The sequence below is a fragment of the Amblyomma mixtum genome, chromosome 8 (assembly GCF_055824585.1).
Source record: "Amblyomma mixtum isolate Tamu chromosome 8, ASM5582458v1, whole genome shotgun sequence".
Classification (NCBI taxonomy): Eukaryota; Metazoa; Arthropoda; class Arachnida; order Ixodida; family Ixodidae; genus Amblyomma; species Amblyomma mixtum.
In genome coordinates, this window is record NC_143019.1 from 137,417,201 (window position 1) to 137,433,575 (window position 16,375).

At 51.8% G+C, this 16,375-nt stretch overlaps 1 protein-coding gene across 11 annotated transcripts; it reads right to left on the minus strand.

Moving 5' to 3' along the window:
- Positions 1-5,472: 5,472 nt before the first annotated feature.
- On the minus strand, positions 5,473-15,834 carry LOC149334589 (uncharacterized). 11 transcript variants are annotated; one of them, XM_089555216.1, is made up of 6 exons: positions 7,891-15,834; positions 7,209-7,248; positions 7,061-7,117; positions 6,833-6,948; positions 6,516-6,681; positions 5,473-6,145 (listed from the first exon to the last, which is right to left on the minus strand). In XM_089555216.1, the coding sequence occupies exons 1-5, from the start codon at positions 8,034-8,036 to the stop codon at positions 6,534-6,536; spliced, it is 507 nt and encodes a 168-aa protein (XP_089411342.1). In that variant the 5' UTR covers positions 8,037-15,834; the 3' UTR covers positions 5,473-6,145; positions 6,516-6,533. The 11 variants fall into 11 exon arrangements, with proteins under 11 accessions (XP_089411342.1, XP_089411338.1, XP_089411334.1 ...); XM_089555212.1 differs by having other exon boundaries at positions 6,798-6,948; XM_089555208.1 differs by lacking the exon at positions 7,209-7,248 and having other exon boundaries at positions 6,798-6,948.
- Positions 15,835-16,375: the final 541 nt, after the last annotated feature.

Sequence of the window (16,375 nt, forward strand, 5' to 3'; positions counted from 1 at the left end):
GCGGGCAGAGTCCAGCCTTCGGGAGAGGGCACACGTCGTACCTGTGTCCAGGCTTCCTGCAGTTTGTGCAGTTTGTGCAGGCATCGGGGCTTCCCTTGTATTTGGTGCAGCGGTGTACCACACACATATATTTAATTGTGTGTGGCGCGGGACCTGAGGCAAAAGTTATTAAGATGGATGTTGTTTTGCCCATGCGTCGGGCCGCTATAATGTTAGCGTTCGGGTTTCTGTACTGTAAGTCAGTTAGGATTTGTTCTGGTGTCTCATTCCAGTAGGCCCGGGAAATGACGCCCTTGACTGCCGCTGGAGGGGCCGCGATGTACGCGGCTACCGGGTATTGTTGTCCATCTAAGGTAATTTGCTGAATTTTCACCAATGCCAGAGCTGCTGCCTCCGCTACCGTCGCCACTGTGAAGGTGTTAGTTGGGTGGATTGTTATGTGCAACTTTCCAATCACTGAACAGCTGAACGTCGAGTGAAGTGCCTGCAGGATACTGGGAGCCGGGATCTTCTCCAGGGAGAGGCCGCCTCGGGGGCGAAAGACGACTCTGATGGTACCCGCCGGCAGTGCGGCGAGTTGCTTACTTCTATGGACGACGGCGCGCGTCATGCGTATGAGCTGTGGTGTCTCCTTGAACGCGCTTCGGGTGTTCCCAGATGCAGCGTCCGGTGGCGCGCCGGCGTTGCTGGCGCTTGGTTTAGGTTGAACGGTGGCCGATACCGGATGTTTTGGGAGCGAATTCGAATCCGTGGTCCGATTACGGTATGCATGGAGCACAGTTTTCCACTCACCAGGGTGGCAGTCCAATGGGTTCAAGGGCTTGCCCTCGGGACTCCCCCCCTCGAGGCTTGCAGCTCTCGAATCCAGACCAGTGGGAGGCCGCATTGCTCAGTTCCGACTCGGACACACAGATCCGGGTTGTGACAAGAGCCCTAGAAGTCGCCGAACGCCACGGGCTCATGGCCACTTGATGGGGCTGTAACCCCACACCGTCAGATACATTTGTCGACGGAAATAAAGTTTATCGTCCTCCTCCTCCTCAAGGTCTCTCCATCCACGGGCTCTTTCATGGCTGTTGGGGAGTGAGGAACGCGCCGCGCCGGCGAGGCTTAGCGCAGCGGCGTGGCTGCCAGAGACGTTTTCACCAGGTAGCTCACCGAGGTCATTGGGCACATCCAAAAGCTGGTAGCGATTGGGGTCTGTCGGCATATATTGAGTGTTTAATGTGAGGTGTCTCTTTCAGGAGCAGAGGGAGGCCTCTCATTGTAGCGTTGAAAAGGAATGGAGATAGGACTGCTCCTTGTGGTGTTCCTCGGGTGCCTAGTGTGATCTTCTCGCTGTGGAGGTCTGCAATGTGAAGTTCTGCTGTACGGTTATGAAGAAAGTCGGCGATGTAGTTGTAAGTGCGAGTGCCTACATTCATTTGTGAGAGGTTTGCCAGGATGGAAGCATGTGACACGTTGTCGAAAGCCTTGCTGACATCTAGGCTTATGATGGTTCGTGTAGCTCGGATGGGTCTCGGATCGAGGATGTCGTGTTGGATTTGCCACATAATGTCTTGAGTGGAGAGGACAGTCCTGAAGCCGATCATAGTGGGGGGAAAAAGGTCCTCTTGGTCTACGTGAGTGTGGAGTCTATTGAGTATGACGTGTTCCATGACCTTTCCCAGGCAGGACGTGAGCGAGATGGGCCGAAGGTTGCCCAGCTCGAGTCGTTTGCCTGGCTTAGGTATGAAAATCACTTTGGCATGCTTCCAAGTGTCTAAAAGGCGACCCTCATGCCAGTGTTGATTGAAGAGGTCCGTCAGTGCTTCGACGGACTGATCTTCGAGGTTACGAAGCATCTTGTTGGTTATGTGGTCGTCGCCAGCGGCCGCGGTGGTTTTAATCTGGTTTAGGGCGGCGCGGACTTCTCCTGCCGTGATGTCGGCGTCCATGTTGGTGTTCTGAGCACCCGTGTATCCTGAAGGGATGGGAATTTCAGTGGAAGTATTGATGTACTTGTCTTTCAGGGTAGCGAGGAGTTCCTCATTTGTTCCCTGAAAAGCGTGTATGACACGGGTGAGGTTCTTGTGAGATGTGGATTTGGTGTGAGTTGGGTCCAGTAGATGTCTGAGCAAGACCCACGAGTTTTTGCATCCTAACTGGCCGTTAAGACGGTCACAGGTTTGATGCCATTGCTCCTGACTCAGTTTGATGGAGTAAGCTTCGATCTCTCGCTCGAGGCGAACGAGACGGAGCTTGAGGGGTCGATTGTGTTTTTCGCGGAGCCAGCGAGCGCTAAGACTGCGCTGGGCCTCCCACATGTGTATGAGTTTGGCGTCGGGAGAGGGGCCATCCTCGTCCTGGGTAGTCGTGGAGGTGGCATTGGCGGTGTCTTCGAGCAGTGAGTTTGTCCATGTGTCCAGGTCGTCTATGGGGGCCGAAGTGCGTTTGGCGCGCACGTCCCACGAAACACAAAAAGCGCTAATAGAGAGAGAGAGAGAGAAAAGGACGGAAAGGCAGGGAGGTTAACCAGGCGATGCCCAGTTGGCTACCCTACACTTGGGGAGGGGAACAAAGGGGAAAAAAGGAAAAAGAGCGGCAAAGAAATGAGTCTGTCAAGTGTCCATCGACCACTATGTCACAGGGACAGAGGGCGCGCACAGAAAAAAACTTAGATTATAGGCGGGAATGCAACCCCGAGTCCCTTAGGAAATTCAGGAGAGCTTTCACCGCTTTCTGTTGTCTGGAAGGTTGTGTCCAAGGCCCCAGAACGTTAGACTCTGTTAAAGGACGCGAGTCCAAGCGGAGCAGAGAAGAAACTAGGCAACCGCGCTCTCGCTCAAAACGAGGGCAGTCACAGAGGAGGTGGCTGATCGTCTCGTCACAACCACACTGGCCACACGCAGGAGAGTCAGCCATTGAGATGAGATGGGAATAGGGGTTTGTGAACGCCACTCCCAGCCACAGGCGGCACAACAGCGTAGTATCACTGCGGGGGAGGCCGAATGGAATATGATGTTGGAGCAAGAGGTTGAAGTGATGCGAGCGGGGTGTCCAACCTCCAGGGGCAGACCACGACGTTACAGTCAGGTTTCGGGCGAGCAGTTGAAGGTGCCTTGCTGCGTCAGCTCTTGTCAGTGGTATGCGGACAGTGTTGGTTGTCTCGTGAGCCGATCGAGCAGCATCGTCAGCTAAGGCGTTACCAACAATGCCGCTATGGCCTGGTACCCACTGGAAGATGATTTCATGGTCTTGTTCGATTGCCTGGTGATGCAGATATCGTATCTCCGCTATAAGTTGCTCATGGTCGCTATGCCTCAAGGCAGATTGAAGACATTGTAGGGCAGCTTTTGAATCACAGAAAACAGCCCATTTTTGAGGTGATTGTTGTGAGATATACTGTACCGCCGCAAGCAGTGCGGCCAACTCTGCTCCAGTAGAGGTAGTCCGATGCGAAATTTGTTGTTGAATTTGAGTCTGTCGAGCAGGAACGACCACAGCGCAAGCAGAACTAGTAGAGGTTACTGATCCATCCGTATAGACGTGAGTACGGTCCCAATATTCGAAGTGTAGCATGGACAGTGTCAGTTGCTTAATGGCTGGCGTCGATAAATTTGACTTCTTCGCTATCCCCGGAATAGCAAGGCGCACACATGGGAGCCGCGTACACCACAGAGGAGAGGGAGGTAGTGCTGCCGGGGTGTGGGATCGACGACTGTTGCGTCGTTATCACCTTCGCAAATGCAGAATGTGGTCTCTGCAGTGGCAAAGGCGCAAGGTGATGCTCTGGAGTCCTTGAGATATGACGTATGTGCATTCGCAAGCAGTCTAGGACAATATAAGTAGAGATCGGGTGGTCTTTGGCGAGTGCAATGCTACCCAGTGTTGATGCGCTCCGAGGGAGACCTAGGCATGTGCGAAGGGCCTGACCCTGCACTGACTGGAGGGCACGCATGTTAGTTTTGCACGTGTTTGAGAGCACAGGTGTACTGTACCGCAAGCATCCCACAAATAGAGCTCTGTACAACTCCAGCATTGACTGGACCGACGAGCCCCATGATTTTCCTCCCAGAAATCGAAGTAAATGAGCGATAGATGTTAGCTTTTTTTTCAGTAGAGTGCAATGCGGGCTCCATGATAAATTGCGGTCGATCAGGATCCCTAGGAAACGATGAGATTTGCTGTAAGAAATGACTTGACCGTCGATGCGTACCGGATATGGAGTCATACATTTACGTGTAAATGCCACTAGCGCGCACTTTTCCGGTGAAACGCTGAGACCTTTCTTCTGGAGATAGGAAGAAGTGATCGATGCTGCCCGCTGAAGTCTTGCCCGCACCTGGGGACGCGTCACAGAGGAGGCCCAAATGCAGATATCATCGGCGTACATACACACCTGGACGGTGTTGGGGAGGTTCTTAGGGAGGGCGATGAGAGTCAGATTAAACAATGTAGGGCTAAGGACACCGCCCTGGGGCACGCCACGGTAGGTGTAATGCGCAGGCGTCGGGCCATCATCACATTGGATAAAAAATGATCTTTTGGACAGATAGCTCTCTATCCACGCAAACATCCGACCACCGATGCCCACAGTTTCCAGCGCATCAAGGATGGCCTCATGGGTCACGTTGTCGTAGGCACCTTTTACATCCAGAAAGAGTGCCACTGACAAACGTTTCAAGTGCTTCTGTTGTTGAACCGTGGATACGAGGACAACGACGTTGTCAATAGAAGAGCGACCCCGCCTGAAGCCGGCCACAGCGTCGGGGTATATTTTGTAGTGTTCGAGGTACCACTCAAGGCGCGACAAAATCATTTTCTCCATGACCTTTCCTACGCAACTGGCCAAAGCTATTGGCCTATACGATGAGAGCTCGAGTGGAGATTTCCCTGGTTTTAGTAGGGGTATCAATCGACTCGATTTCCATTCTTGAGGAACAGCACCGTCGAGCCAAGAGTCGTTGTAACGTTTGAGGAGCTCTTCTCGCGCGTCGTGGCCATGGTGGGACAGCGCAGCATATGTGATTCCATCTGGCCCTGGTGAAGACGAACGCCGACATCCTGCAAGAGCAGCGTCGAGTTCCTCGCGAGAAAAAAGGACATCCATGGCTGAGACCCGTGAGGCAGGAGGAACACGCCGGGAACTCGAAGCAGTTGGTACACCAGCAATTTTCCTGCAGTAGTCCGTTGCTACCTCAGACTGCTGTCGATCTTGATAGACAGCCAACGCATAGAATGGTTGTCTTTGCTGCCGAAGCGTACGGAGGCCCCGCACAGTACGCCATACGAGGGACATGGGCTTGCGGGGATCCAAGTGCTGACAAAAAGACCTCCAGCGCTGGTTCGCCAGCTGATCCAATCTTCGTTTGATTTTTTTCTGCGTACGTCTCGCCTCCCGTAGATCATTTAAGCACTTGGTTCGTCTGTATCGGAAAAAAAGCTTGACATCTAGAAGAAGTTTCATCTAAGCAGTGTTTTATTCTTAGACGTTTACTAGCCCTCTATTAGCTCTGCTAACGCTACGCTTGTATACGGCGAGAAAACTTCTGAGGTAGAACTTTTCTATAATTTTTTTAGACGTTCCTTTTTTTTCCGAAATGGGTGCCTGTAATATCTTACGCATTTCAAGACTGATTTTAGTGCTGCCTTTAAACCCTCTAAAGCTTTAAAAATGTTATAGTTCATTTTTCTGGTATACACTCAAAAATGAACTCAAAGCTGATTTGCAATGACCCGAACAATAAGCCCACATTACAAGGGATGTATGGCTGTAGTAATGAGCCATAAATGCATGTGCTAGCACACTTTTCAGTCACTGCGTTACTCTTTATTGAATCCAGTGCACACACCCACACACAAAAAAAGAAAAGGATCAGGAAATTAATGTTAGAAGCCACGGAGGAGGTAGCTTCACTGGGTTGGCTGACGTTACAACGGTAAGCACTTGGATGGCGGGGAAGTGTCGAGCAGCAACCAATTGTTAAATAAAAAATTAATTCGGCCCCGGGCCTTTTTCACAACGGATGCGTTGATGAGCAAGTTGCTGTGATGTGGATGGCAATGAAGAGCTCGCTAGGTGTTCCAAACATCGCTTTTCTTGCAAGGAGGATGCCAACTAGACGGTAACAAGGGGAAGTCAAATCCAGCTCTGTTCAGCAGCCTGCAGAAGTGAAAAATATTAGAGTAACCAAAAGCACAGTCAGTCAGGTGCATGTAGAATGGCCAATGAGGAGTCGGAAGCAAATAAGACCAGGAAATAGCAAGGAGTGACAGCACAGGCAATAAAATAAGCTAACCAAAAACATATATGCATATGATGTCATTGCAAGCGGCATTTCAGCAGAATGCTACGGCTCACCATAAACTCAAGAATTCAATCACTGTGGAGGCCTTTAACAGAAGCAAAATTCAAACAGCGTGCATGGACACTGAAAGCCAAGCAGTCAATAGCAAGTGCACTGACTTACTGTGATGCACACTGTACTCACAGAACCTCCTAAGCTGCATCTTGCAATCAGGCTTTCTCTTACCTGCAAGATGTGGCTGAATCAAAAGTGGTTGATGGTTGACATCTTCCACCGTCGCACGAAAACATAGCAGAGATGCCGCTGTCCTGGTAATACCTGCATCACTTCAGTATACACCAGAGATGGGTTAAATCTTTGACCTTTCCTTGACAGCCACACAGGGGCACATCTGAAAGATAAGACAAATAAAAGTGTGTATGTATAAGGTTCCTATCACTGCATTTCCAAACAAGCCCTTTCTAATCTGTACGATGAAGCTCAAACAGCGGGCAAGAGATTACTTACACCACTGCACAAGAAGCATTTGTCCAAATTCCCACCTCAGAACTGAAACAATCTCCAGGCCAAGTTTTCTGAACAACCAAGTACAAGGTACTGCGATTAATTTGCGTGAAACTAGACCAGGTCCTTGCTCCTCCGGCCAACAGTTGGGGTTCTAAAGGACAAACAAATAATGGGGCTTGTGGAATGAACATTAGCAAACAGCCTAGACCTATACAAGAAATCATGAAGTGAAAGAAAAGGTGTCACCTGCAAAGCGTGCTTACCAAAAATTGAGAATTTGAGCAGGCAAGGAGGTCCTCTGAAAACCACTGTTGAACAGCCTGTACCCAAAACGAAATGCACACAGTGAAGCAGGGACAACGCCAGCTGTGCACGACGCATTGGTTTTCCAAAAAATAAAAGCTGCCATGCCTGCAAAGAGCCGTAGTACTTCACTGCACTGTCAAACAGCCTGCACACATACAGAGCAGCACCACTGAGTAAACTACCTTTGTGCCGGGGCTCTCAATCGTAATGAAATAAAAGCTTGACGTAGTTAAGATAACCAAAAACTGAAGGCACAGCGCACGAAGGACAGGACAGGTCCTTCGTGCGCTGTGCCTCCAGTTTTAACAATGTACTGACTAGCCCAAACAAATACCTTAGTGAAGATAACCAAAGCCTTTTTAACGCGAGTTTCACTCACGGCAATCACAGCAAGAATTAGAGCACACAGGTGGCCAGATGAGAGTCCTTGGCAAGAATAAAACCCTGCCAGAATGCAATAGAGCACAGACTTTAATCAATGTCTAGGAAAAAATTCGCGCCTTATCAACGTACGCTTAAACAAAGCTGGTTGGTTTGGAGCTTTGTCACGTTCACCTTGTCACCGCCTTGGTAAAGAAAGCAACTCGCATGCGAGAGCAGCCTAGCTGTATCCACTTAACAAAAGCTCAAATAGCACTTTGGCATGTAAAGCACTGGCTGATACTGTTTTGTGATTTGTAAACCAAAGGAGTGACACACTAGCCGACCATTCAATCAGGCGCGTTAGAGGCTTAGCTAAAGCAAGGCCGACACTTTCACCACGGAAAAGAAATGGAAGGTTACTTACTTTTGCGGAAAACGAGGCTCACATCTCAGTGCAACACTGGTAGTAAACGATACCGCAGAAAAAGGGGAAACTGCGAACTGCAGCGGCGTGAAGTGCCAACCAGCGCGGAAAAAAGTGCGCAGCGAAATGTACAACGTACGCAGCATCCACTTCGCGCGCGTAGCTATCGCTAGCCTCTGCAACGCTAAATTGCGAAATGAAGTACTAAATTTCTAAACGTAAAAATAAACAAATCATCAAAGAACCAAAAAACAAATTGAATCTAATACTTTCATGTAAAACTAAGCACTTGCAGCTTGCACTAAGATTTATTTCTGCTTGAAACGGTTAAAACCACTTTGGCAAACTAGCCTGCATCGCCACCGTGCGGAGCGACACCAAGCAGCAAGCTGCGGCGTGACTCAAGAAAGATTATTGCCTCCAGGGTTGCCAGATTGGGCTATTAATAGCCAAATTGGGCGATTTTTGTTCGAGTTGGCGTCAGAAATTTCGTTTTGGCTATGTGGCTACTTTTTGGCTACATCTTTTTCATGTGTGAAAAAAAAAGTTAAAGTAGTTACAGTGTGCTCTTTTACAATTATATAGTGACAGAAATAAAAGGCATGCTGGAATCAAAATGCAGTCTATAGCAGGTTAAAGAAATTGAGCGCGTCTGCTACAAAATGACAATTTGTAAACGCTGTGTTCGAGAAAACTTATGTGTTCCAGGCGGTCAAGGATGATGGCCTTTCGATTTCTTTTATAAAGAGTGGACACTACGTGAAAGTTGCCCCTGGAAACACTTCACGGCCTATAGATCGCACTCCATCCGCGAACTAATGCTGCTAACGCCACCCGCGCACGCGCGCCACCGAACATAGACTGCTGCCGTCTGCACCTGTGAGCGTTCTCCCATTGACGGTGTACCGCGGGTGACCATGGTACCAGAATAGAGGGAAAACACTAAGAGAACTTAAGTCTCCCTACAAGGTGCGAATGTGTAAGCATTAAATGCTACTGTTTCACTTCTGTTGCCTGGTTTCGTGATCCTCACATGCTAACCGTTAACCGTAGACGTGGCCTAGTGGTTTGGGCGTCCGCTTCGGCTGCGGTAGGTGGCTGGTTGGATACCCATCGCCAGGCATTTCCTTTTCTTGTTTAGTTTATTCTGGTTCTGCGGACACATTCTGCTCAAGATACCCATGAGGCAAGTAATGCGTGCGCATTAATAAAGTCTTTTTCTGTTTATTCCTATTCTCGTGGTGGACACACCAAGCGCGCCACACGCAAGAGCCTACGCTTTTCCTGCAGCCTCAAGCGGCACACGTGCAGCCCTCGAGATTCACTGCGAGCGACGCGAGAGCGCCGTGTCCGTTGCATAATCTGCATGCACTGATGCGGAGCCATGGAGCCATCCTTCGGCGCGGCGCGGAACCCACTGTAACTAACGAAGGCGGCGGAAGTTAGTGGCATGACATGGCATTAGATCTGTCGCTACGAGAACTTTAATCAGAATGGGCAAGTGGGTGATGTACATCCATAACTACAAAAAGAAATGAAAAATGGAGCCGTAATTCAAGGGTAATATGTTTTTCTCATTATTGTGAACGTGCTGTTAGACTAAAGATAAAATTGACATAGATTATAGTAAAGTTTCGCTCTTGCTTCCTTCTGATAGCAAAAGCGAATAGGTTCTTTTTCTCTTCTTTCTTCCTTCGCACCAGGGGTGCCCCGTCGGAGACGGCTTGTTATAATGACTTGAAGGCTGAAGGTCTATAGGAGATGATACTTGCAAACAACAGAGAACTTGCAGGGGATATAACTTGAAGCTTTATATACAATAGTTTACATATATATACAAGTTGAGCAGTGAGCACAACAACAACATGGAACTGGCTAACAATTAGGGGAGGCCCCTACTCGGCATAGCCGAAGATGCGTTGCATCTATCTCCGTAGCCCAGAACCTCTTTTCCGGGCTCCGGGACCCAGTTTTAAAGCCACATGGGCTCGACCCACATTCATCAGCATCCAATCGTGTCAAACTCTTAACACGATTGGTTATTAGCCGTGTGGCCCGCCCTCCAACTTCCTTAAGGCACATAACTCTCTCCCAAATGTACATATTGTAAAAAGGGCATCTTTTTCACTTAAGACATAGTACATTCCGAGAATTCACACACATACGGATTGGCTGCCTGGGTTACGCGCCCCGCCCCACACTTCCACCGTATTAAACAAACTCTCTCCCCTATGGAAAGAACAGCAAAATACTTACAAACCACATAGCAAAACACTCCCACTATATCAGACCAACTCTCTCCCCTAAGGAGGAAGAAGCAAAACACACAAAACAACATAGCAAGACACTCCCACGTCTGTCTCCCCAGTACCCGTGACCTTGACGCTTCCCGGCACTAGGGCAATTGTCGGCCCCAACCCAGCTGCGACTGTCGCAAACATCGCCAGGGAGCGCAGATCCACTTTCCGATAAGAGTCGGATCACAATGGACTGCCGAAGCCGCCAGTTGTCCTCCGGGGTCGGGGCGGCGACATCAGTCAAGCGGCCGCCACTGTCCCCAATTAAGCAGGTGGCAGTGCTCGTTTTGTGCGGCGGCGTCTTCTGCGCGCGGCCCGTTTCTTGAGTCCGCGTTGTCGTCGAGCCTCGGGGCTATCCCGGACGCCAGCCAGCTGCACCGCCGCCCACAGCTCCCATTCATCCGGACGCACCGGACCCCGCTTCGTTCGGCAGTGTTCTCTTCTCAAAAGAAAAGCGGTCGAACCTCCGAACGAAGCGTCCGAAACTTAATTGGGCCGCAAGTGGTATTTGTGGAGCCGCGCTGAGCTGTCGGCGTAAGATGAAACGGCGGCTTGACCTTTTTATGCTCTTGGTTCTTTGTGCACTGGCACAAAGGCGAGGAACACGCGTCCTTCCCCAAAAGGGGACAATGGGAGGCTTGGGTGAGCCCGCCTTGCTGCTCTCCTCGCAGCCCCGCCGCCGGGGGCTCTCCGGGTTCTGCAGCGGCGACACCAAAGGCGACAGAAAGATGGGCGCTCCTAATGAGACCGCGCGCATCCCCATATCTCCCTGGGGCCCGCTCAACGACGAAGCCCCCCTTCCTTAGCCGCGAAGAAAGGAGGGGGGAAGGGGGGAATAAACTCACATGGCGCATGCTAGCCCTCTACAATTATCATTTATTCTGGGCTCATGCATATCGTAGAATGTAGCTTCAAGAAGGCGCATGCTAGATGCTTTGAGGTGACGCTCTCAGTGAGAACCGTTCTCTTGAAGCATAAAATTTATATATGAGGCTGCGTAAGTATACAGTAAGGTATTTTCACTGTCTATGTGTCTAATCTGCGCGCGAACATTTAAAAGGTGAAATATTCCTAAACTAGAGCTGCGATTGCGTTATATAGCGCCGCCGTTCTTTTCCGCGTGCAGACTGGCTGTCGTCATCAGCCTCAGGTGATATGGCCTACTGCCGCGCCTGCGAAGTGGAACTGCGGCCCCATCTTTAGGACCTGGTTAGCGCACCTGGTTAGCCGCACTGGTTAGCGCGCATGACGAGTGCGAAACGTAACAACGGAAAGAACACGCCGTGCGCACCTCCTCAGACATCATGTGCGGGAAAGAAATCTAATATGTAAATATTCCTGCCGAAAATGAATTCAATATGCTTAAGAAATGTCGTCACAAAAACAAATATTTTTGGCTACTTTTGGGCTATGCAAAAATTTCGCTTTTGGCTACGTTTGGGCTACTACGGAGGCCAATTTGGCGACCTGAGGTCGGAGCCATCTGGCAACCCTGATTGCCTCCAATATCTGCCGACACGATAGCGCGCGGGTGATAAGCGCGCGAGCGAGCTCGGCGAAGGTGGCGGGAAGGCGGCGAAGGCAGCGTACCCTGCGCCTGTCAATCCGCGTGCTGCCGCCAGCTAGCCGAGCCCTAACAGAGGCGTTCGCAACATGAAGCAAATTTTTTCGCTCGCGTAACTACCGTCGGCTTTCAGGGCCATTATATGTTACCTATATCCAGCCTTACGAGTGGCGGGTTAGCTGCACTCGATGTACGTGGAACGTGATTCGGGCTCCGTAGGAGAAAACGCGCTTTCAGTGTTCGAATACAAAGAGCGGTCTTTGCACCGGCGCGCCTGCTCTTCGAAACGTCAAGCAGGAGAGCCATCTAATTTATGTGCCGTGATTTACAACATGTTTAATCCACGGCGGCAACTCTCTGCTGATTGCTATAGGCGCGTCTCCTTGACGTGGTCTCAAGTTCCACGTGCTGGAAACAAGTCTAGAAAACATCTGACTGCAGATGTTTCACAGAAGTTTCAAAGCAAACATCTGACTGCAGATGTTTAAGAGACGTCGCAGAGGAAACTTCTTCTTGTCGACATCTATGAGACGTTTGAACGCAGCGCAAGACGTTTGTAGTCATTTGGAGCTGTTCCGAGACGTTTGTAAGACGTTATGTGTTTCGTGGGGTATGGGAAGGCGTCCCAGTTAGTGTGCCTGATTGTTCGGTTGGGGGCTTTGCTGTGTGTAGCCGTGAAGGTTGTGCTGAGAACATAGTGGTCGCTACCTATGTTCATGCCGAGGTTTTCCCAGCGTGCGTCTGGGATGTTGCGGGCGAAAGTGAGATCGGGGCAGCTGTCCTGTGTGACACTGTTTCCAATGCGAGTAGGCCTCTCGGGGTCTAGGAGTAATGTCAGGCCCAGTGTTTGGGCTGTCTCCCACACTTTGGCTACCTTACGACCGCATGATTTGCGGGGTAGCCCCACTCGGTATGCGTTGAAGTCACCTAAGATGAGCAGCATCCCTGTTTGTGCAGTCGCGCAGGCCTTACGAACGAGGGTTGCCACTCGTGTGCTTTTGTCGCTAGGGGGGCTGTAGACGTTGAGGATGTGGAGCGGGGCTTGTGAGCGGCTATTCGGTAGGACCTGTACGAAAGTGTGCGGAACCTCGGGGTAACTAAGGTCTATATGATTAGCTGCTAAATTTCGGTGGACCAGGATGGCGGTGTTGGGCCGTTGGTCTGGTGTCGCTTGTTGGTTATATGCGGCGTAGCTGGTTAGTTTCGTGTCCATGTAGGTTTCCTGAAGCGCGATGATGTGGGGGGTGTGCGGCTGGGCCTGCAGGGTGTACTCCAAGGCTCGCCGCTTCGCCTTGAAGCCCCTGCAGTTCCATTGCCAAACTGTGAAGGGGGAGCTAGCCATCGCGTTTCCCGTATGGTTCGGGGCGCTGTGATAGCGCGACGGGTGATTTAAGAATACCGCCTGCACGTGAGCGCGCGGTTGCACTCTCCGATGTGGCGACAATAATGGGTGCTGGGTAGTTAGGAGGGGTTGTCGACTTCAAGGGGGTTGCGGATATCGGGGGATTCGTGAGGGTATCGAGCCTGGCATGAAGGGTTTGGATGTTGGCTGCCATTGTGGCGCAGCTTTCTACTAGGCGGTCAATGGTGGGGGCGAGTCGAAGGAGGGCGCCCTCGAATTGGGCCATTCGCGCATCAGCTGCCTCGAATTTGGCATCTATGTCTGCTTGTGAGGAGGGGGGAGGTGCTTTACGCTTCGTGCGTTTAGACTGCTCAGTGTCCATGCGTGGATCACCTACGGGGTCGGATGTGGGAGCGTGAGCCACCTGCTGCGGTTGCAATTTGGGGTTTGCCTGTGCTGATTCTATGCTATGAATTTTGGCATTTGCTTTTGCCAATTGTAGCTGTAGTTCCTTGACCATGTCTGCCAGCTCCCTTACCTGTGAATCTGGTGGATTCATAGTGATGGTTCAACATCACTATGAATCTACACCAACTAGCCCAATCTGCAGTTCTTCTACAATCTGGTGGAGAAGCGGTGACTTGTGCAGGAGTCTTCCATCCAACTTGTTTGGCTGCTTTGATCTCCGGCCGGGCTTGAGAGCTGGCCTGAGAGCTGCGTGAGGCGGATGTGGAACGGCTGCGAGTGCGGCTGGAAGGGCTGTCGCTGCCGAGCAGGGGGAAGGAGCCGTCCAGCAGTAGGTTGTGGTCGCCGCGGTTGCGGTCTCGGGACCGGGACTGGCGTCCGGGGTTTGTCGAGTTGGAGCCGGCATCGGTGTCAGTGACCGATGGGGAAGACTTGGGCCGAGTGGAGGACGTGAACCGGTATTTAAAGCTTCTGCTGCCTGTAGGGTGGGCACCTTTGCAGACGATACATGAGGCTTGGCACGTGGGCGGTTGGCCAGCTGGAGGAGGGTCATGTGCTGCGCCACAGCGTCGGCAGGTTGGTTGTCGTGGGTGGGGGCACGCATCCGCCCTGTGGCCTAGCTTCCGGCAGTTGAAGCATGCCTCCGGACGGTTTTTGTAGGGGAACACCTCAAAAGTGAAGCCGAGATACCTCACGTAGCGGGGTAGCTTGGCATTAGCGATAGTCACCACGAAATGTCGAGTGCGGCCCATGCGGCGTGCGGCGACTACGGGGAGATCGAGGTTTCGAGCTTGGAGCTCAGCGAGGATCTCAGCGTCGGTCTCGTGACTGTAGGCTCTGTAGATGATTCCTCGCACGGAGTCATCGGCGGCTGGGGCGTACGTGGCTACCAGGATGGCGTTGGAGTCAATGGTTAAACTTTGCATTTTAGCATACAGGAACGCCCGGTTTTTGTCCGGTGTGCTGATGGTGACAGTGTTGTTTGTGGGGTGGATGCGGACTTGGTCGGCGGTGATTGCAAGGCGGCCGTCGATCTTGGCGGCGTTGTAGATGGCCATCGCCAATTTGGCCGGGCCGACTGCGTTGAGGTCGACCGTACCTTTCGGTCGGAAGACGATTTTAAGGCGAAAGCCTTTAATGTCTCATCGTTGTAAGCAGCAGTTGTCGACAGAAAGGTTTTTGGCCGCTAGGGGGCCCGAGTGAGCGGACGCGTTTATTATCGGCTCCGCCAATTTCTGGTTCCTGTGCCCAGCTAAGTCCTTTCTAGGACCCACCAAGGCCCTCAACGGATCCTGGAAGGTTCACGGACCCCAATCGCTACCATCTTTTGGATGTGCCCAAGGACCTCGGTGAGCTACCTGTTGAAAATGTCTCTGGCAGCCACGCCGCTGCGCTAAGCCTCGCCTCATCGAGGCGACCCTCGCCGGCGCGCCGCGTTCCTCACTCCCCAACAGCCATGGAGGAGCCCGTGTATGCAGAGACCTTGAACCCATTGGACTGCCACCCTGGTGAGTGGAAAACTGTGCACCGTGCATGCCGTAATCGGACCACGGATTCGAATTCGCCCCAAAAACACCCGGTATCGGCCACCGTTCAACCTAAACCAAGCGCCAGCAACGCCGGCGCGCCACCGGACGCTGCATCTGGGAACACCCGAAGCGCGTTCAAGGAGACGCCACAGCTCCTACGCATGACGCGCGCCGTCGTCCATAGAAGCAAGCAACTCGCCGCACTGCCGGCGGGTACCATCAGAGTCGTCTTTCGCCCGCGAGGCGGCCTCTCCTTGGAGAAGATCCCGGCTCCCAGTATCCTGCAGGCACTTCACTCGACGCTCAGCTGCTCAGTGATTGGCGAGTTGCACATAAGAATCCACCCAACTAACAACACCTTCACAGTGGCGACGGTGGCGGAGGCAACAGCTCTGGCATTGGTGAAAATTCAGCAAATTGCCTTAGATGGACTACAATACCCGGTAGCCGCGTACATCGCGGCCCCTCCAGCGGCAGTCAAGGGCGTCATTTCCCGGGCCTACTGGAACGAGACACCAGAACAAATCCTAACTGACTTACCGTACAGAAACCCGGACGCTAACATTATAGCGGCCCGACGCATGGGTAAAACAACGTCCATATTAATAACTTTTGCCTCAGGTCCCGTGCTTCACACAATAAAATATATGTGTGTGGTGCACCGCTGCACCAAATACAAGGGAAGCCCCGATGCCTGCACAAACTGCAGGAAGCCTGGACACAGGTACGACGTGTGCCCTCTCCCGAAGGCTGGTGGACTCTGCCCGCGGTGTGGCGAGAAGCACACTCCTCAAGAGACCCCATGCACGCCAAGCTGCATTCTTTGTGGTGGTTCCCACCTTACCGGTACCGGCTCGTGCAAAGCCAGGACCCCTCCACCCCGTAGACAGACCGCGCCGAAACCCAAGCAACCAGTGCCCACGCCAAAGGACTTTCCACCGCTAGTGCCTCATCAAGATCACCAGCGAGCCTGGACCAAACCCACCAGTACACCCCAAACCTCACAGCGGGAGGAAGAGATTGCTCTCCTGCGGGAAGAGGTAAGGCATCTTAGGGCAGCCATTAATTCTATCCCTCCTACCGTTTCTCCACCCACTCCTTCACCAACACCCCAACCCTCCACACACCCTCCACAAAAGAAACGCAGACCAGAAGACATTCCAGACATGGATTCTAAATTACAAAACTTTGCCCAACAGCTCGAAGCCAGTATTCTGGCTCAGACTCAAAATTACATTGAAGCCGCCATCACTAAGCTTACAGAAACTATTATCAGTCAGGTAACCTC